General features: G+C 43.5%; 1 protein-coding gene across 2 annotated transcripts in view; it reads right to left on the bottom strand.

Moving 5' to 3' along the window:
• Nucleotides 1–3,065: 3,065 nt before the first annotated feature.
• Nucleotides 3,066–21,516, bottom strand: part of LAMC2 (laminin subunit gamma 2) — an 83,885-nt gene continuing 65,434 nt past the window's right edge. For both annotated transcript variants that reach the window (XM_009439410.5, XM_054656585.2), the window contains 15 exons: nucleotides 21,039–21,257; nucleotides 20,258–20,440; nucleotides 19,336–19,581; nucleotides 16,855–16,997; nucleotides 15,615–15,771; nucleotides 15,101–15,306; nucleotides 13,523–13,602; nucleotides 12,239–12,394; nucleotides 11,362–11,506; nucleotides 10,463–10,615; nucleotides 9,547–9,661; nucleotides 8,405–8,604; nucleotides 7,770–7,928; nucleotides 7,577–7,676; nucleotides 3,066–4,819 (listed from right to left, as the gene is read on the bottom strand). In XM_009439410.5, coding sequence (XP_009437685.3) covers nucleotides 4,566–4,819; nucleotides 7,577–7,676; nucleotides 7,770–7,928; nucleotides 8,405–8,604; nucleotides 9,547–9,661; nucleotides 10,463–10,615; nucleotides 11,362–11,506; nucleotides 12,239–12,394; nucleotides 13,523–13,602; nucleotides 15,101–15,306; nucleotides 15,615–15,771; nucleotides 16,855–16,997; nucleotides 19,336–19,581; nucleotides 20,258–20,440; nucleotides 21,039–21,257 — 2,516 coding nt within the window. In that variant the 3' untranslated portion in view covers nucleotides 3,066–4,565. The remainder of the gene's footprint in view (nucleotides 4,820–7,576; nucleotides 7,677–7,769; nucleotides 7,929–8,404; nucleotides 8,605–9,546; nucleotides 9,662–10,462; nucleotides 10,616–11,361; nucleotides 11,507–12,238; nucleotides 12,395–13,522; nucleotides 13,603–15,100; nucleotides 15,307–15,614; nucleotides 15,772–16,854; nucleotides 16,998–19,335; nucleotides 19,582–20,257; nucleotides 20,441–21,038; nucleotides 21,258–21,516) is intronic.

Below are 21,516 nucleotides of genomic sequence, written 5' to 3' on the forward strand. Positions count from 1 at the left end.
CAGTGTTGGTTAACTTTGGCTCCTCAATGAAATTAGTATTTTATGAAATGAAATTATATTTGTGAAAATGAAAAACTTGAACAACTTTTTAGCTTGAAAGATCTTAACTAAAACAGAACTTGTTAAACTCGCAATTTGCTTTGGCAATGTAAACAAGCAAAAGTGAACAATTTGTTAACTGTTCAATCCTGCTGTGATTATCAGTTCTTATTTCACCTTCAGTCATATCACACACCCTATATTGGGTTAGGTGTGAATGGTGATTGCCATTAGCTAATTATCAGATATGATTCAGAAGGTGAAACAGTAATTCCCTATTAGGCTGGCTCATTGAAGGATTAGCCGTTTGTTTATCAGATTCATTTTTTTAAACGAATCATTTGGTTCTTGGGGTTCTTCGTATTTTTTTCTTTTATCTTTTTTTTTTGGCTTAAAATTGAGATGTGGCAGCTTTGTGTACATCTGTGTGGGTTTCGTGGCACATCATAATGATGCTTGATATGCTTGTAAATTGATCACTCGTGTTTACATTTGCTATTTTGTTCACAAAGCTAAACACTGCCTTTTTTTCCTTGTCCTGAGAGTACATAATGATGAAATCTCATTTCTTTGCTTTGAGATTTGTTTTTGTTTTGTTTTGTTTTGAGACAGAGTTTCGCTCTTGTCGCCCACACTGGAGTGCAATGGCACGATCTCAGTTCACTGCAACATCAGCCTCTGGGGTTCAAGTGATTCTCCTGCCTCAGGCTCTAGAGTAACTGGGATTACAGGCGCCTGCCACCATGCGCAGTTAATTTTTGTATTTTTAGTAGAGACAGGGTTTCGCCATGTTGGAGTTGGCTGGTCTCAAACTCCAGACCTCAGGTGATCTGCCTGCCTTGGCCTCCCAAAGTGCTGGGATTACAGGCGTGAGCCACCACATTCAGCCAAGAGCTCATTTAAAGTGAAATATAAACACTGGTTTAATTTGCTAACTTATAAAATATATATACTAAATATGAATTAACATATGTGCACATACACATTTCTTCCCTTATGACCTATATGTAAGCTTTGGATCTTTGGATTTCTTAGAAAGTTCCATGTAGCCAATAGTATGAAGAAGGGAGAGAAAAATTCTAATCTATGTTCTCCAGGTGGGAAAATTGAGCCACAGCAATAATCCATAACATTCCCATTACCATGCAAAACATTAAAAGAAGACACAATAAACACATTCCTGGTCCTTGAGACTTGTTCAAAACATTGAATATTACTAAGCATCTTCTTATCCTTTTCTCCTTTTCTCCAGCCTCCCAAGAGGCTGAGAGAAGTACTGGAGAGTACTGAAAAGAAACCACATCCTTGGAGAAGACCAGAAATACATCTGCTAAGAAGTTATAGTCTATGGGCAGTTTCATTTCCACCCCTTTCTCCAAACAGAGGTCCCTAACAGTTAAAGTAGATGATGACATTTGTAATAGCTTACCAACAGCATAATTAACCATAAACTCTCAGAGGAGAAGTGCAAGAAAGCTTTCACTATGAACTACTAATACTGATGAAAAATCAGAAGGAAAGCTTCCTTATCTTGGCAGGGTCAGGTTAAGGACTGACAACATGAGGCTAGATCCTGGGGAAGCCACATCCCCTTCTCTCTTCTTAGGGATAACTTTTCAGGTCCTTAGAAATGAGAGAATTATTTGTACATCAAGGGAAGTACCATAAGTCATTTTTCTACTCCCCATCTCTACTCAGGTATCATCTCCCATGTGTCAGGGAAGACAGTCTTACGACCTTTTTTTTTTTTTTTTTGAGACGGAGTCTTGCTCTGTCACCCTGGCTGGGGAGCAGTGGCATGAGCTTGGCTCACTGCAAGCTCCGCCTCCCAGGTTCACGCCATTCTCCTGCCTCAGCCTCTCAAGTAGCTGGGATTACAAGCGCCCTCCGTCACGCCCGGCTAATTTTTTTGTATTTTTAGTAGAGACGGGGTTTCACCATGTTAGTAAGGATGGTCTTAATCTCTTGACCTCGTGATCCGCCCATTTCGGCCTTCCAAAGTGCTGGGATTACCGGCATGAGCCACCGCGCCCAGCCTCTTACGACTTTTAAAACAATCTATTCCATTGAAGAATCCTTATATGATTACACATACCGTGGTTATCAACTAATGGGATCCCTCACCAAGTTTCCTAGAACATGTACTGTCTAATCTTACACTTGGAAGAGACAGCCAATCACCGACAATGCATTTTCTCCTTTCATAATGTAGAATTGTCACTGTGAAGTGGCATCCTAACAAAGGACTACATCTTCCAGACCCCTTTGCATGGCAGATGTGATTGTTTTGCTGGGTTTTGGACCATGGCACGTGAGGCCCTCCCAAGCCTGGCTTTCCTGTTTATCCTTCCTCCATGTTCTTTTCCCTTTCCATCAGCTGGTGACAACCAGCTGGAATGGCCACAACCCTCCATCCCCCAGGCAACCTTAGAAGTCACATGTAAATGGCAGGGCCTCTGAAATGACTGTGGAGTCTGGGCACTGGTCGTTAATTATAGCAAGAGATCTGTAGAATGTGTAATTGGGTATGCCAAGACAGGATTACAAATTCATTTTCACAGAAGGTAAAGCAAAGTGACCAGACCTATCAGAATTTGGGGGTCAATGGACAGAAGCAGAATTGTTTCCTCAGCCGCTTGCGTAGATGACCAATTCAAGATCTTAATTTAGTACATTTTAACTTCTTAAAAAGCATGACATATGCACCACAAACTATTAATTTTACCTTCATTTTATAGCTGATAAAAAAGATAAGAATATTAACTATATCCCCCCCCAACCCAGCTAGAGTTTTTCTAGAAATAAAGCTTTATGCTTAGAAGACAGCATCAGTTAAACCTCATAAAAATCTCATTGACAGCATCATCAATCCTGTATCGTTGGAATGGGCGAAGTAAGATGCTCAGAAGTGGGAACTGAAGATGCTAACTCTAGGACCTATTGCCATTTCTGTGGCATTTTCATTTCCATTACTTTGGTACCATCATAGGCTTAGAGTTTAGTAAATCAGAAACTGACCCCAGGCATCTAACAATTGTTCTTTATTTAAAAACACTTTCAGGAAAATCCAAGGAAATACAGAAGCAAGGCAGCACCATAGTCTTCCCAGCCAAGGTGGAAGTGCCTCTGGTTCCTCCAGCAATTCCCACTGGTGTTATCATAACTCAACAGTCTGTTGCAATCAGTTGTAGAAAGGCACAGAGTGACAGCTGGAATGCAAAGAAATGTGCACAACCCAGAGCTCTGTCAGTCTTGCCAAAACTCAAGTGCCCCCATGGGAGGGTCTTGCAACATATATTCTGTTGAGCAAAGAGGTTGCAAACCAAGTGGTTATTGCAATAAACACCACTTGTGACAAACAAAGTTTGTAAGTTTAAATTTATTTTTTAAAAATGCTTGTCTTCCTCACTAGACAATCAACTCTATGAGGGCAGAGACTATGTCACCACTGTCCCACCAGCCCCTGGCACACAGTAGGTACTCAATAAATATATGTTGGAAGGATGGATGGAGGTAATGGATGGAAAGATGGATGGAAGGATGAATGGAGGGATGGATGTGACCCAGCTGAAGTGTGAGTAGGAACATTCTCTTATTATGGGTGGAGGAAAGAGAGAGGAGATTGAGAAAATAAGATAAAATACATTGATGCGTATCATTTTTGGTGTTCAAAAAGTAGGATTGAATTAGGACTAATAAATCTAGAGAATTTTACCTCTTTCAATGCCCAAGCCACACTTTTCTATCACTTTGAAACCGAAAAAGTAAATACTTTCCCAACATTTGCTTTGCTGGTAGGAAATGCTTTAATAAAAATGCAATCTCTAAGTTGCCATGGCATCATTAAAAGAAAGGATGTCATGCCCAGGTCCAGAACTTGAAGGTGGCAGGCACCAGCAAGCACCATAGCTCTGAATGGGCCTGACTTACAGGTCCTCACTCCAACACTGCTCACTTCTTCCAGCTTGAAAATGGAGAACATGTTCACATGCTGGATTGTAAGTAGGAGGAACTCTGATCAGCAAGAAGCTTGCAGAGGACAATATGAGGCAATAGTATTTTACTGGCCACAGTGTGACTGGGTTGCACTCTGTTCTGACATTAGGAAGAATTTCATGCCTGGGCAAAGTCAAAGTTTTTTCCTTTAGTCACATTACTCAAAGAATAAGTTGACTATATCCCAACAGCACTTGTCCAAATTCCAGGACTCCACTTACGACTATTATGAGGCAAACATCTGCCTGTGCAGTTTGTCCTTCCATCCAGTCTATTCTTTGGGGTCCAGATCCTTGATCATTCTCACACCCAGTGCTATCTGCCTCATTGCCCAGCATCAGGAAGCAAGGAGTATGGTGCAATAAGGCAACCACCTGGCCATGGGATCAGGAATGGGGTCAGGTCGGTTGACCTGAGCATACCCATTAAACGTGTTCAAATGTCCCCATCCCACCCACTCACATGACATGGCTCCCGAGCCCTGAGATCTGTATCCCAAGAACCTCAGTTGAGAAATCTTTATGGCAGCTTCACTGTTGCTCAAGAGCCTGGGTATTGTAGCAGCCTGGGGGCAGGTTGTCCCTAATGTTCTCCAAGTTCTTCACATCAGCCAGAATCCCATCTATGCTTGTCTCCAGCAAATGGAGGTGGCCCCTCTGCCGACGTGCCCTCTCTTCCAGCTCTGACATCATGGGCCGCAGTTGGCTGTTGATCTGGGTCTTGGCTCGGGAAAGCTTCTGTTCCAATAAGATCAGCCCCTCTTCATCTACACTGACAGGCTGGTCTATTTCAAGGAATGAGACACAAGTTAACATAGAAAAGCTGTAGTTAGATCTCCTTGAACACCCGTGCCCTTCTATACCCATAACTAATTCCCATTTCCACTTGCCTACAGCAAATAGTATACCATGAATTTTAAAGCTTATTTTAAATTAGAAATCACCTAGAAAGAGTTCTGAGAGGGCTAGCCTATTTACTGGGCTATGAACAACACTGTTCAAGACTCTGAGCTATCTAGTTCAGCAACATGATGTCTGGAGTTTTCCTTTCGTGTTAAGGTCAATAGTTTATGCTATGAAAAAAAAAAAAAGAGGACTGAAGGTCATAGGGGACTGAGCACTATCCAAGGCATTTGCCTAACATAGGTCACTGCTAGGATTAGAATCAACTCCAAATTATGCTTTCTGAACCACCCTTAAGAAATATCTTGCTGTTTTCTATTAGAAGACCTTAAGAAACTGGCTGAGCTTCAGGGTTATAGAGGCCAAGGTACGCTTTGCCACTTGGGGAATGGATTCCAGCTGCTAGAAATTGATGTCAGACATCATTCCAGCCTGAAACAGCAGTCATCTGACTAGATGTTATTTTATTTCCAATTTAAAATAAAATCACGTTTGTTCAAGCATGTGTTACCCTTAGACTATTTAAAACTAATGTCAGTATGAAGGGCACCTGGCCAGACCCATTTAGTTCAAATAGGTTTGAGTGGCCTTGGTCAATTCGAACTCAAGGTCAAGTTGCCTCACATATGTGAGCTGAAGTGATAGTATTTGACTGCATGAGTTTATTATACCTAGAACAATTAATCTCATATTGCTCCAGGACTTAAGAGAGCACACAGAGTAGAAACAACACTGTAACAAAAATGTTGATCCAAATGGATCTATCTTTCACTTGGGGTCAGGGAGAATTTAGGAATTTAGGATTTTACGACATGCAGAGGAAGTTAAGTAAGCTTGGGAACAAAATAACCTTGTCTATGGGAAGGTGGCATGAGTTACTAGAAAAGAACACGAGCATTGGAGGCAAAAAGATATAAGTTTGGATCCTGCCTCTACAATTTACTACATGACCTGTGGGGTATTATTAACCTCTGAGCCTCAGTTCAGTCCTTCATGAAATAAAATAATAAAAATGATAAAACCCACCACAGAGGACTTTTACAAGACAGATGATATTACACCATGAAAACATCTGACACATAGTAAATGTTTAATAGCTTCCATCTACCCTGCTCTCCCTACTCTCTCATATTCTCTTTACAGGTCTCATTAGTTTCATTGCCTTTCTTTTTTTTTTAGAACACTAAACAACGCTGCTAAAGTCTCAATTGGGGAGGTTTTGTTTTCCTTTGTTTTGTTTTTTCCTTTTTTTTTTTTCTCAATCCTTTGAGGGCATTTTACTCTTTTGGGCTCATTGGATCACAAAGCAGACCCAAGACTATAACAACACAGATGACATTGGCATCTCAGGGTGATGATGACACCCTACAGAAAAATCCAGTTTCGAAGTTGTTCTACTGAACTGGAATAGCAAAGCCAAACATTTTCCTAAATGTTACTGGAATCTGTGACGAATCTCTAGTTCCACATCTGCTGCAGTGCAAGCTTGATAAAACAGACCAAATGAGGGTTTGATATCAGCTCTACCTAAATCCAGAAATTTAACCAAAATAAGTTTTCTTTTGAGAGCGATTCTGTAGGGAAACCTGATTTTCTTCCACGCTGTGCCATCAGATCTTCCTAAAATTATCTCACAGGCCTACTCTCATCACATTTCTTCTGGGTTATTTACCCAAGCAGCTCAAGTTCCTCCCACTGGTTACATCAAGGTATAACTTTGGTTTGGGGAGGAACAAATGTAAAATCGGCAAGTGATTCTTTTTTATTTTTCCTTTTTTTTTTTTTGAGACAGTCTTGCTCTGTTCCCCAGGCTGGAGAGCAGTGGTGCAATCTTGGCTCACTGTAACCTCTGCCTCCTGGGTTCAAGCGATTCTCCTGCCTCAGACTCCTGAGTAGCTGGAATTACAGGCGCCCACCACCACATCCAGCTAATTTTTGTACTTTTAGTAGAGACAGGGTTTCACCATGTTGGCCAGGCTGGTCTTCAACTCCTGACCTCGGGTGATCCACCCACTTCAGTCTCCCAAAGTGCTAGAATTACAGGCGTGAGCCACCACACCCGGCCGGCAAGTGATTCTTGACTTCACAGACTAGGAAAATCTTCCTTCACATCTTCCCAGCCACCATTCTACTGCCTTAGAGCAGGCTCCTGTCATTTCTCTATTCAATTATTTCAACAATATCTTAAGTAGTCTCAACCTGCCTTCTCTCTAACCCCCTCTTCAAGCTTTCCTCCACTCGGCTGCCCTAGTGATCTTTCTGAAATATACAGTGGTGATGTTATTCCTCTGCTTAAAACTGTCCACTGGCTTCTCAGGGTCCAGGCCAGACTCTTTAGCAGGATTCCCAAGCTGTCTCGTGTTCTGTGAAGTTGCTTATATATACCTGTTCTTTGGCCCACAGACCTTTACCCCCAAGTACAATAGGTGTTCAGTGACCCATCTTAGCAACGGTAAAACAGGATCCAGTAAATGTAAGGGAACCTGCCGAAAGTTATCTGGGCCTGGAAACAAAGCACATTTACTGATATCCTTAAGGAAAGCTGAGACTCCCCTTCGCTGGGGTTAGGTATAGTGAGTGTTCTGGAGCAAAGCCCTGGAGCATGGAGCTGGAAGGTTGTGGGTTGTGGGTTCACATACCCATCAGATGCAGGAGGCCGTCTAATGTGTTGAGTGTGTCTTGGATTGTAACCTCAGCGTTCTTGGCTCTGGTATCAACCTTCTGGGCTTCTGTAATCACCTGAGGACAAATAAGCACAAACCAGCCTTGAAAAGGTATTTTCCATGTTGGCAAGTTGAAAGGGATCTCCCGTGGAAAGCAACAGGAACTCACCATCTGTACTGCATCCATATTCGTGTCAAACTCCAGCTCCTTCCTTTCCAGCTCTCCTTCCACTTCCCTCATCTCACTCTTCAGAGAGGCCAGTCCCTTTTCCATGGCCAAGGCTCCATCTGCTGTCACATTGGCTTCCAAGTTCAGACTCCCAATCTCCTGAGAGAAGAAAAGGAGCCAGGGACGGAAGGAGAGATAGGGGTGAGGCACAAAAACATCCCAAAGACAACCGTAGAAAAAATACAGTTGCAGCCGGGCCCTGATGGAGTAAGTTAGATGAATAATGAGAGAATCAGACTTAGGGACAGGGGTACTTTGCCAAGCTCTGCCTCAAACAAGCTAATCTGGGGGTATGACTAGGAAGGTCAGCAGCCAGACAGTGCTTCTCTCTCAGTTCAATGCTCACCAACTGTTGAACAGAGTTAGGAACCATTTGGGAAAACCCAGAGGACAAAAAAACACATCATTCTCTGTCATGCGTCTTTGCTACCATAGTCTTTTAATCTGGGGCTCCCATGGGCCACAACAGGGCTCTGAGCCTCAGAGGTTAAAATAAGCTCAATGTTCTTTTTCCCTCCACACCACCCTTGTGTTTGGTGCTACTGGCACCAACACACATGTCGATTTCTCTTTACCTGTTCAATCTCACTGGAGATTTCCAGGGCCTCCCCGGCCCCATTCTTTGCCCTCTGTGCATCAGCAGCAGCACTCCCCAGGGCTCTTTCTGCTTGCTGGGTCTTGTCACTGGCATCTGAAACCTTCTGGCTGATGTAGGAGAGTCTCTTCATGGCTTCTTCAGCTTCTGCTTTTCTGTTGTCCACCTGCAGGTCAAACTCTGAAATGAAGAAAAGAAAAAACTGCCATGAAGATGAAAGCAAATTTACAAATGAGTGAAAGGGGCTGATGTTGTAAAGAAAAATTCCTGAAAGAGTGTTATTACTGACTGGGGATGACGGTGTGGGAAGTTACGGCTGGAATTAACTTTCTTAAAAGATGCATTGGAGGGGTTATAATTACTCCGTTGCTTAGAGAAACTGACAATCAGCCTGCCGTGAGTTCCACAGCACTGCAAGAGTATTGAAACTGCAGAGTGCATCAGAAGCAGGTAGAATCTTTGAAGTCCAAAGCATCAAGCCAGAGTTTTAAGCCCTAAGCTCCAATGATAAGAATTGGGGTTAGGTTTGAATGGGTAGAGAAATACTTTCCATGAAGAAAATTCCAAAATTTTGGGAATGTTTCTCTTTTGTGCTTTAGTGAAGAAGCCTGAAATTTTAATGAAATCTCTGCGAGGCACAAATCTAAATCTCCTGGGATCTAGATGCAGTGACAAAGGTTGCTCTGTTATCACCACAAAGAAACATATCAGTTCCATACTGGAACCAACCAGACTACACAGGAAAAGGAAAAATGTCTGTACAGTAGTGGTATGTTGCATCTGTGAGAGAACTTAGAGATCACATAGTTTAACCTCGTCTCTTTAAAGAGGAAGATACTAGGTTCTGGAAAGGTTACATGACTTGCCTATGGTCACACAGCTAGTCTGGCCTGGTCAGGTGGCCCAGCAGAGATCAGAACTCAAGGCTTCTGATATCTAGCTCTATTATTACTACTACATTAAATATTAATGCATTAAGATTTTCTTTAGAAAGATATTTACTAAGGATCTATTAATATCCCAATATACCTGCCACTTAGAGAGACATATGAGAATTCAAAGGAAATTGGTCATGGCTATATACTTAAAATACTCAAGTGACCTGAACCATGAAGTACTAACCTCTGAGGTTTTTAAGGATGCTCTCAACTTCATAAAAAGTGGCATTGCCCATACTCAGTGCTTCTTGTGCTCTGCTTTTAGCAAGATTGGCACGGGAAAGCAGCTGATCTGATTTCTGTAAAAAGGCAGATAGAACAAGATTAGAGGAAGTACATTCCTGCTGGCAAAATCACTCTGACACATTTCTCTTCATGACAGCAGATCATTGTGATTCACTGCAGAGTCTAGGGGTGCTGTAGCAAACCCCTCTACAATCTGGGACAGAGCAAACTTTATAAGTCCACAACACTTTCCATATAGAGAAACTCTAGTCCACCATCAGGGACAGGAACGGTTTTATAAATCATAATTTTAAACTCTAGATATTTCCTGAAGCCAAGTAGTAGACTGAGCTAGACCAAAATTAGACCCAAGAGGCCTAGGTCCTATTCCTAGGTTTGAGGGCTGACCCACTGGGTGGAACTGAGCTAATCACACCAAGATCTCTGCAACTGTTACTTCTTCCATAAGCAGTGCCTTCATTGTTGATTTTCCAGAAACAGGGTCTTGCTCTGTCACCCAGGCTGGAGTACAGTGGTGTAATCATGGCTCACTGCAGCCTCGAACTCATGAGCTCAAGTGATCCTCTCGCCTCAGCCTCTCAAGTAGCTAGGACTATAGGCACGTGTCATCATGCACAGCTATTTTTTTATTTTTTATTTTTTGTAGAGATGGGGGCCTCACTACGTTGCCTACGCTGGTCTCAAACTCCTGAGTTCAAGCGATCCTCCTGGCTTGGCCTCCAAAAGTGCGGGGATTACAGGGATAAGTCACCGTGCCTGGTCAGAGAGCTTTTGATTATTCTTCTTGCCATATTTATTCATATGGTAGGCATTCAATACATGTTTATTGAGTGAATGAATTAACAAAAGAATACCTCTCTCCCACTTTTTCCATTCTGTAAGAGCTGCTGTGCTTCTTCTTTCCAGTTTCCCAGATTCTTTTGTGTACGCTTGAACTCATCCATATGCCTGGTTACCAGGCTTGAGAGTGAATCCGCTTTTTGTTTGATCCTCTTTGCTTCTTCCACCTGTGAGCCCAAAGAAACCAGGGAGTCTGACTTCTGCTTACCAGTTACCACACCAGCCTTGTTAGGACCTGGCACCATTGTTTGAAAATAGCAACAGCCTTAAGAAGCCAAGAAAATAGTCACTAGCCATCCAGGCCCAAAACCTAACAGAAATGAGTCAGTATGCCCAATGAAAGTAAGGCAGCAGGTCCCCTCAATGTCAAACAGGCTTTGTCTCTGTTCTTTTTCATTTTTTAAATGTTTACATGTTAGTTTATATATTTATGGGAACATATATCCATGGGGATTGTGAATTTTTTTTCTATAGGTAGTAAACAAAATCTTCTTAATCGAATAAGTTTGGAATTGTTAAAGGAACTGATGGCAGAAACAATGCAAAACTTTTGAGAAGAAGTCATCTCAGAGTGGCTATACATAGAGATATACTACAGGTTGGACTCAAGCGTAAACAAAAAAACTTTATAAAAATTTTCCACAGGTTTCAACAATCCCCAGAACTAAGGAAGATACATAAAACTTTTATCCAGTAATAGGTTTAGCATGGGTCAAATCCTTTCCAGAGACTAGGATTGTGGTTTAAGAACAAGCAAATGGGTAATGAGAAGGCTAAATACTCTTCCCACTCTAAAACGGAAATGGTCAACATGGAGAAAAAGCTGAATGTTTGAACAATATTATGGCACCCCCAGAAAAGAAAGTATTTATGGCCCTCCTGTATATCAAGCACACAGGCCAGATGCCCTCACCTGAAAGGACTGATCATTGACTCCCTGAAGCCGAGACACTGAATCCAGGAGGCGGAGACTGTGCTGATAAGACCTATCTGCTTCAATTTCCGCTTGAGTGGCCTCCCTTGTCAACTGCTGGGCCAGGGACTTGGTTTTCTCCAATCTGGTGTTGGGGGTGGGGAGGGGGCGGTAATAAAAAGAGGACTTTGAGAATTCTTTTTTTTTTTTTTTTTGAGACAGGGTTTCACTCTGTTGTCCAGGCTGGAGTGCAGTGGCGTGATCACAGCTCACTATAGCCTCATCCTCCCACGTTCAAGCAATCCTCCCAATTCAGCCTCCCAAGTAGCTGGGACTACAAGAGTGAGCCACCACACCTGCCCCCCCCCCCCCTTTTTTTTAACAAAAGCAAAATTTCACCCTGTTGTCTTGAAAGTATGTAGTTAGAATAACCAGAAGAACCAAACAAAATTATTTATCAGATACTTGTCCCTCTCCACTAAACATAAGCCTTTTAATTTACACAGGTTGGGTCAGAAAAATTCAATCCCAAATTCCCCACTTCTTGATAACAGAAATATATTTCTGTATTTTTATATCTCCCCATGCCATCAGATGGGTTTACTCACACCCTTCAAACCCCAGAGGGTGACCATACCTCCCAGTATTGTAATCTCAATCAAAACATTAATTTTATTTAGACTAACCAATCTTTTTTTCTTCCAGTCTTAAAAATATCTGCTTTTCCCCAAAGTAAAACTCCCATGATTTCGGCCCTCTTATTATCATTAATAATATGTTTTTTACAACTAGCATGGTGCCCCTCAAGTACGGTTAGCATTTTGCCCTGGGAGTATCCAAGGTATAATGAGCCACGGGAGGACCCGTAGGAACGTACTTTTCCACAAGCCCTTGCACCACAGCACCGTCCGGGCTACCGCTTCCGCTTCCGACTCCTTCATGCAGGGCCTTGCGCACCAGTGAGAGGGCTTGTTTGGAATAGTCCTCAGTTTCCCTTGTCAGTTGCTCCATGTTACTGGCTGACTCAACGTGGCTGAAAGGATTAAAAACAAAAGAATAAGAGTTTTCACGCAAAGGGCTTCCTTTAGGTTGTTCAGTTACACGAAGGGCAAAGAGTACGGGAGCTGGTCTGATTTAGAAAAACCCTACAGAACTGACTCAAATTACATGGAATTAGAGGTGCTGTCAAGAAGCAGAAAGTGTTTTGGAGAATTCGCCTTATGTCATAGACCTTGTAGTGATCTTTTCCGTTTATGGCATAATCATTGGAGTCCCGGAGCGGGGTGGAGTGTGGAGATGGGTGGGAGCAGTCTCAGGTGATAAAACACTGCATCTGTAAGCTGTTTGCTGCAGGAAGAAACCTCTAGGTCTTATTTCACCCAGGATCCAACCTTTACGCACTTTCGCTTCAGTTCTAAACTGGGCCCACCACTAGGGGGACAAAGCATGTCTATAAAAATTCCCTGGATACTTTTGGTTCCTCCTGGTTCTAAAAAGTGCTTCTTTAAAAAAAACCCAAAGAAACAAAATTAAAAACGAGCTCAGGAGGCAGCTCATGTTACAAAATATACAAATCAGCCCTCTTCCGCTGACTGAATTCTACTTGGGATTAACAGAGCCTGCCACCCTGCTGAGCAGACCGCTACCAGCAAACCTCTTAAACACCGTAGGATTTCTAGTCAGAGCCAAGGATGAAGGGAGCTGCGTGTTATCATTGGGGCCCTGCAGAGCCGGTTTTCAGGAGGAAGTTCCCCCTCTGCAGTCTTGGCCCCCACAGGCTAACAAACAACTCGTTGCTACTTGTTCCCAGGCTTGGTGTGGGAGTCCCTGAAAGCTGCAGAGCTTTCTCTTCCAAGGGCTGATTCATTTCACGTGGCCCGAGGAATCACATCTGACATACAACACAGCCATACTGTGAGTCATAGGGAAATGTGGGAAAGAAACACCCTCACCCCCAACTCCTGCCAAATGACCCTGCCCAGTGGCCACTTACATACAATAAAAGCCAAGTGGTTAAAAACTGGTTTCAAGGTAGGGAATGGCTGCAAAGGAGCCTGGAGAGAATAAATACGATGCTTGGGTCCCTAATACCCTACAGTCTTATTCAAGTCTGGCCTTGCAGAGACGGCTTGAAGCAGAGGTGCCCTCTAATGCTGCTCACCTTTCTGCTAATCTTGTGGCCTCCTGAGCCAGACTTTTAAAGCCATTTGGCCCCACGTAGTGGTCTGAGGCAGGAATGTTCTGTGGGAAAAGGAGAATCGGTTAAGGCGAATCGGTTAAGGCTTTGCACTTGGCCATGGAACTTAAGCAGGTGCATCTGTCCTGTCAGAACCACTTGTCATTAGCCACACCCTGACACTTACACCATGCCTCTATTCACCATTATTCTATTTTTAAAAAGTATGTATAGGCCGGGTGTGGTGGCTCATGCCTGTAATCCCAGCACTTTGGGAGGCCAGGGCGGGTAAATCACCTGAGGTCAGGAGTTCAAGACCAGCATGACCAACATGGTGAAACCCCGTCGCTTCTAAAAATGCAATAATTAGCCAGACATGGTGGTGCACGCCTGTAATCCCAGCTACTTGGGAGGCTGAGGCAGGAGAATCGCCTGAACCTGGGAGGTGGAGGTTGCAGTGAGCCGAGATCGCACCATTGTATTCCAGCCTGGGCAACAAAAACAAAACTCCATCTCGAAAAAAAAAAAAAGAAAAAAAAAGTATGTATAGACAAGAGCAAAGAAATCCAAGTTCAAAAAAGTCTGTATATAGATATAGATGCATTAAAATATATATACATAAAAAAATCCAAAACAACAACAAACGAACAAAGTAAAATAAAAATTCTTTTCCTGCTGGAAGCCAAAAAAATTAAAAATAAAAATATATACATGTACATTTTTTATATGAATTTAAAGTCCAGTAGAATATATTCCAAGTTTTAACAGTGGTTATTTGATAGTAATGGGATCATAGAGAATTTTTATTTATTTTCTACAACAAACATTTCTGTAATAAAGGAAACAATCAATACACATTATTTTTAATGTGACTTCCTCATTATAGTATCTGATTATCATTCCACTTCCTCTATTCATCTCCCACCCTTCCATTTACGTTAGTGTTACCATAACCTTCTTTATTCAGAAATAGAAGAGTGCTCAATCAAATCTCTCCCTCCTACCACATTACAAACTACATCAAGAAAATCATACTGGCAGCATTTTTTTCCCATTTTCAAAACCATGTCTTCCTTCCTTCCTTCCCTACTCTCTTCCTTTGTTCTTCTTTCCCTCTGTCCCTTCCTCCATCCTTTCTTCCTTCTTTCCTTCCTTCCTTTTTCATTCATTCATTTATCCATTCATTCATACACTAGAAATTTACCACAGCTATACACTGTGTTGTAGGCTGAGAAAGTAAATATGAACTAAAGTAAATCCTGCCCTCTGGGAGCTAACAAGCTAGGAGATATGCAGAAGGGAGGTGAGGCAGGGCCAAGATGAGGATGTAGTTAGAAATAAATGAACTTAGGAGAAGAACATAATGCAGTAAAATAGGAAACTTCAGAAGGCCAAAGACATAAATAGATGTGACTGTTGCAAGGAAAAGAAGTCCAACCACCTGTCAGGTAGATGAGAAACAGAAAGTGAGCCACTGAGAGACAGAAATTGAGTCAGTGAGATCTACAAGTAGGTCTCCCAACACAGCAGTATTCTCAATACTCTAGCCCAGCAAAAACCTACAGTGTTTCCCAAGGAAGCTTCACTTTCTGCGAGGCTCAGCTGCATCTGAGTGATGAGCCTGTGAGTATCCCGAACTCGGTTCTGGTATTGACTTCCCAGAGCCCGAACTCTTTCCACAGTCATCTTGAGGTCATCCAGGCGGCTCCGGTAGCTGTTCTCTTGGCTCCTCACCTTGGCCAACTGGAGACCAAGGGATCTGCTAGCACCTGAACGCAAAGAAGGAAAGGGAACATGAGCGCTTTCTGGGTCAGCATAGAGTTAGCAAACATAACGGAGGGTTGACTGGCTTATGGTCAAATGACAAAAACCCAATAGAGAAATGCATCCAACCATTCTTTTATCACCATCATTCAGATCCCAGGGGGAATGCCACAGACAGTCCTTCCACTTCTGCAAGGGCTGGCTGGAGATAACTGCTGAACTGATATCCATAGAAGATTCTATGACCTAACGTAGCCATTCCTTCTAGGACTATGAATTCTCTTCTGTCTGAAGGGAAGTTGGCCTTCATCACCTTCTGAAATCTGGGCATCTCTCAGAATGTCCTGAAGGGCCTGCTCAGCCTGCTGCATCCTGTCTTCCAGCTCTGTATCAGGTACTACTCCATCACCACCCTGAGCCTTTGAAATCAGGGCCTCCATTCTCTGAAGCTGCTGCATAAACTGATCCATCTGAAACCACAAAGGAAAGATCAGAACGAGGGTGGAGACCATGTACCCAAGGGATCATCCAATACCAGGTACCCAGGGGATAATACTAAAAGTCCAGAAATGCTTAGCATGTCATGGTGGTTAAAATTTTAGACCCTGGAGCCTAGAGAGTCCTTGAGTTTGAATCCTGGCCTCACTACTCACTAGCTGTATGACCTTGGGCAAGTCACTTTCTTTATCTATAAAATTAGGATAATGAAAATAAGAATAGTGTCTCCTAAAGTTATTACTTGGACTACCTGGGTTAACATCTGTAAAGCTCAAAATGCAGTTAATATTTGTAAAGTGAAAGCAGTTGCAAGCTAGAGACAAGAGAACAGTGCCTGACACAAAGGAAGTGCGTAAAAGGCTTGTTAAATAGATCAGTTTGAAAAACAAGTTGAGTTTGCTCTACATTTGGAGTTCTGTTTGGGCCTTTGTCTTCCCCAATCCTCATTCCAGGAAGAAAAATAGTTAATAATTAACAAGAACATCAAGTTCATTCTTCTCTGTAATTCAAATGAGAAATTTCTGGAGGCCATTCCTTTTTGGGAAGCCTTGATACTTTCTGGACTCCTGACATCTTTTATGTTTATGTTTTTCTTCATTTGTTTTACAAAGACATCTGTTGAAAAAAAATCGAGCTGGAAAGTGAAATATTATAGTGGGAAGAGCCCTGAACTAAGTTAGGGGACATGGGTGGGATTCCCAGTTCCACCTACCCATATCACTTTGAAAAATTTCAAGTATTTTGAGACTTTATTTGACCAGTGAAAACTGAGGTCAGAATACTTTTCCTTTCAACTCAACTAAGTTATCATGAGTACCAAATGAAACAGTATCTGCAAAAGAGGTTTTGAAAATGGTATATATAAAGACATAAACCTGAAGTATTATCATTATACAGAATTTTTTTAATGCAGCAATTTTTAAAGACAGAAATAGTAATCACTACTCCCATCCTCAGGAGACTAGGAGTGTCCTAGATCTGTGACAGAACCACCCAGTGGACACTTAAGGATTTGATTCTGTGGGGTTGGGGGTGGTAAGGGGAAGAATGCATACCTGAATCTTCACTTGATTATAGCAAGCTGGACAGCTGAATTCTCCATGCTCACAGTTGGGGCCACCAAATCCTGGCTTGCAAACACAGGTGCCATCACTTCGACATCCTACAGGCTCTGAGCCCATGGGGTTACAGTTGCAAGCTAGAGACAAAAGACAAATGGAGTATTCACATCAAACTAGTCTAGAAAGTGGAGATAGAGCAAAGATACAAGGAAGGAGATCAAGCCTCCAACAGCAGAGAATCCTTTTATACCTCCATGCACCTTCTTAATACAGATAGGTCTTAGGAATCATGTGGCAGGTTTGCCTGGTGTGTGTGGAGGCAGGGAGATTACAGCCTTTCTGGCAGCACTCATTTTCCTCCCCCTGTTAAACTAAAAGCCTGTTAGATATTCTGCAAGCACTCTGGCTTTGCTTTCAAGGTGAATAACATTTCATCTGGGCCCATTACATGCCAGATGTAGAAATCCCCCTCTATTTTGCAGATGAGGAATGTGAGCTCAGGGAAGTTGACTAATTTGCCTGAGGTTACATGGCAAGTAAATGGCAAGCTACAATGAGAGCTCAGGAAGAGCCAATGTTCTTTCCTCTGTTCTGCGGCCTTTGGTGTAGGAAATACAGTTAAGAAAGCAATACCTTTACTCATTCAACCAAATTGATTAAGCCAGGTTCTGTTATAGGAGTTAAGGATATGATAGTGGGTGAGACACTTCTCTGATGATTACAGTGATTCTCTGAGTTGTTCTATCTTCAGTGCTCACAAAACGCTGATTACGTATCTAAGTGTGTTATCATTATTTGCATACATATTTGTGTATCTTCCTTATTATCATACGGACTCTTCGAGAGTTGGGATGACTTATTCACCATTATGGCCTCAGTATCTAGGTCCACACTGGGTACATGGTATGTGCTTGATAAAGGATGGTTGAGTGAAGAAATGTGTGGTGTAAAGCCAGTGAAATTTCTGTTAGTAACCTAGAATTACAGCTAAAACTAAAGACAGAATATAGTTAGAATATATAACTAGAATTATAGTGTTTATAGTGTGCTTTCTTGTATCCACCACTTTGAGTTAAATATTAATCACACATATAAGGAAACTGAGGCTTAGAGGGATTAATTGGCATAATTAGCATAATATAATAGGTATGTTACAAAACTGGACTTGAACTCAGTCCTGTTGGTGTCATATGGGCTTTTCCTCTCATAAGGTGCTTTCTAGCATATCACAGCTAACCCAGAGGTTGGGGTCCGGGCTGGTCTGGCCTAGAATTCCTGAAGGGATTTGTACCACTAAGTAGAAGCCTCAGGTTGCAGAGGTCCTCAAGCACTTCAAGGTGGAGACTCTGGTGTGAGTGGGAGGCTGTGAGCTCCATGCAAACCTCTGGGTCTTCATGAGGAACCAAGAGTCTTCCAACCTGGGTGTCCAGAGTGGCTCTGGACTTTTTTTTTTTTTTTTTTTTTTTTTTTGAGATGGAGTCTTGCGCTGTTGCCCGGCTGGAGTGCAGTGACATGATCTCGGCTCACTGCAACCTCTGCCTCCCGGGTTCAAGAGATTCTTGTGCCTCGGCCTCCTGAGTAGCTGGGATTACAGGCACCCACCACCACATCCAGCTAATATTTGTATTTTTAGTAGAGATGGGGTTTCACCATGTTGGCCAGGCTGGTCTTGAACTCACAACCTCAGGTGATCCACCCACCTCAGCTTCCCAAAGTGCTGGGACTGCAGGTGTGAGCCACCATTCCCGGCCCCATTCTGGACTTTATAAACAAAGTTAGGGTAAACAAACTCCTGAGTTCTGGGCACCAAGGTCAGCCTGGGACTGAGGGGTGATTCTGTGGGGCAGGCCAGCTCCTCTAGAACTGAACTTGCCTCTAAAATATAACATGTGCAAAGATTTGAAAGAAACGCTGGGCAAGAGGACCAGTCTGCACATTCATGCTTTGATCTGCAGCAGGCCTCAGGAATGCTCCACTATAGCTGCTGCTTTGAAGCTGTCTTGTTAGGAGAACTGTTGACTGTTACCTTTCTACACATCAATTACGCTGACTTCCTGAGAGAGTCTCTTAAACTACTTTACAGCCCACTCCCCTTCCCACTTGAGTTTGCTTAGGCTTACTCTCGAGTCATTTATTACTCTCCTACAACAGGTTTGGAAGCCACTTCCCTGCCTCCCTGCCTTGGGATTGGGCATAGGATGTGGCCCCGTGTTACATCCTTTTCCGCGTAGGAATGTAAACCTGACCTTTTTCACTTCTCCCACCCAGCTTTAACCCAGCTCTGTCTTCCAGAGCCTGGCTACAGGGTAAACCTGTCTTAAGGCCTTTAAAGGCCCAGGGTGCTCACAGGCCAGTTTGGTCAGAGAACCAAAGTAACATCATGATATGAACTGCCATTGTCCCTGCTTAGATGGCAAGCAAGCGCATACGTACACAGGCATGCACAGACACAGCCTGCCTGGGGTGGAGTCCTACCTCGACACTTGTCTGCTGGGTTGGGAGCCAATGGGTCCCCGAAGTAGCCTGCTTTGCACTGGTCGCAGTAGATGCCGGCTGTGTTGTGGATACACTTCAAACACCTGCCTGTCAGCTGGTCACAATTCCCAGAGGCACTGGGGTCCACATTGTTGTTGCATTGACAGGGCTGACAAGGCCTCACTGGGCCATGTTCACCAAAGGGGTCCCCAAAGTAGCCATCAGCACAGAGCTCACAGCGGGCACCTGGGAAGGAACAAATGACCAAGCCTAGGTCGACATCCATCAGGAGGAAGACCAGACGCAGAGGCCTAAAGTTGCGAGTCACCCTCTAGAAGAGCCAGAGAAATGTGCTTCCCTAGGGACCCCAGAACAAAGCCCTCAGGAGCAGGCATGCAAGGCAGGGCTGGCCCTCTCTCTCCATGCCCACTGCAGGTTGCAGAACACAGCAGCGCCACTAGGAGGCTTAACTAGCTGGCTGGGAAAAAGCAGGCAGCTCCACAGAAGTAGTAAGGTTTTGAGCAATACCCCCAAAACTGCTGCTGAAGAATCCATTCTTCTTTCAGATTGACCAGCAGAAGGATGTGACATTTAAGAAGTCACTAAGTTTTCCCTCTTTATCTTAGTTCATTAAGAAACAAACCATGTGCTTGGTCTGAAAATGTCATCTTCTAATGACAAACCTCTCAAAACAGCTTTAGGTGTTTTCTCCCATAATTGCACTCTGCTCTTGCTTAATTCACTTCACCTCTTGGGCATCGCAATATCTTATCTTTAAGATATTATCTTTAGAGTGAGCACATTTGGGTGAACCCGAAGTCATTATAATTTCCTAGGAATTCCTCGGAATGGAAGCTATTTGCACACATTCATGGCATCAGGACAGGAAGAGGCAGGTGGCAGAGCAGACCCATGGCCTTACCGGTGACCCCGGGAGGGCAGTTATTGCACACCACCTCCTCCGTCTCCGGCATCACTGAGCAGCTGAACCCGTTATGACAGGGACATGGCTTGCAGCTGCGGGGGTCGTGCGGATCGTTGTAGAAACCAATTGGGCAGTCAGCACACTCAATGTCAGGATTCTCATCCCCTGAATAACAATCTCCTGGGGGTAGGAGAAGAGTGGAGGGGCAGAGAAGTGAGAAGGGTCAGACAATACATTTCCTTCAACATGGGTCAGAGTGTAGAATGTCAAAGCCTTCCTTTCTGAAGCCTTCCCCAAAGTGCCTGAGCACTGGCATTCACCCCTCCCATAGAACCAAATCTAAACATGGCCAAGACCCTGAATCTCACCCTCACTCCCCTATGCAAAGTAGACACTCACTTCTTTTGCTATCCATAACTTAACACTGTTCCCCATGTTCTCTGTGGCCTGACACCATTTGTCGGCACATTCATTTAGACCCGGACTTGTCTTTGATCTCCCCACACAATTCTTGCAACTCGACACCAACTCTTCTACCCAGCACTGAACCATGACGACAATTTCCTGTAACCTGGCACCTTTCTCACAACTTTGTGGCATTTCCACAGTGAATAGGATTGAGTGTAATAAGGCACCATGTCCATCTTCCCTGACTCCAGCTCTGCTCTCCTTAATCCTTTCCCACCTCTGATGTGAGTTCAGCCATGGTCTTTCTTACACAGCTCTCTCTCTTCCACATGACACCCCAGCCACCTGGTCCAGGTGTCATTTCACTCACCTGTGTCTGGATCACAGGCCCCTCCCCCTTGACAGTTACAAGGAATACAGGTGCCAAAAGGCCCCAGTCTCGCTGAATCTCTCTTGTAGCCAGAAGCACAATCCTGGCAGAATTGCCCCTTGTACCCAACAGGACATATACACTGTTCAACCCAGGGTGCTGGGGCTCCAGAGACAGGGCGGGCTGAAATCAGGGTCACATTGTCAATGTACCCAGTACCTGCAATCGAGAGAACAGGTTAGAAGTTGCAAGTGGTACAGTCTAAAGATCTCAAGTCAGATCTCTCTTGGGATTTTATTTTTCTTAACTCCCTAACAAAGACAGGTGGTGTTCATATATCATGCCATGTAGAGAGGTATAGCAGTCTCCCACTGTGACTGAGCACACAGGCTCTGGGGTCAGAAAACCCAGGGCTTAAATTCTGAATCCACCCTCACTAGCTGTGTAAATTGGGCAAGTCACTTAGCCTCTCCATGAC

The sequence above is a fragment of the Pan troglodytes genome, chromosome 1, assembly GCF_028858775.2.
Source record: "Pan troglodytes isolate AG18354 chromosome 1, NHGRI_mPanTro3-v2.0_pri, whole genome shotgun sequence".
In the NCBI taxonomy this organism is placed as follows: domain Eukaryota; kingdom Metazoa; phylum Chordata; class Mammalia; order Primates; family Hominidae; genus Pan; species Pan troglodytes.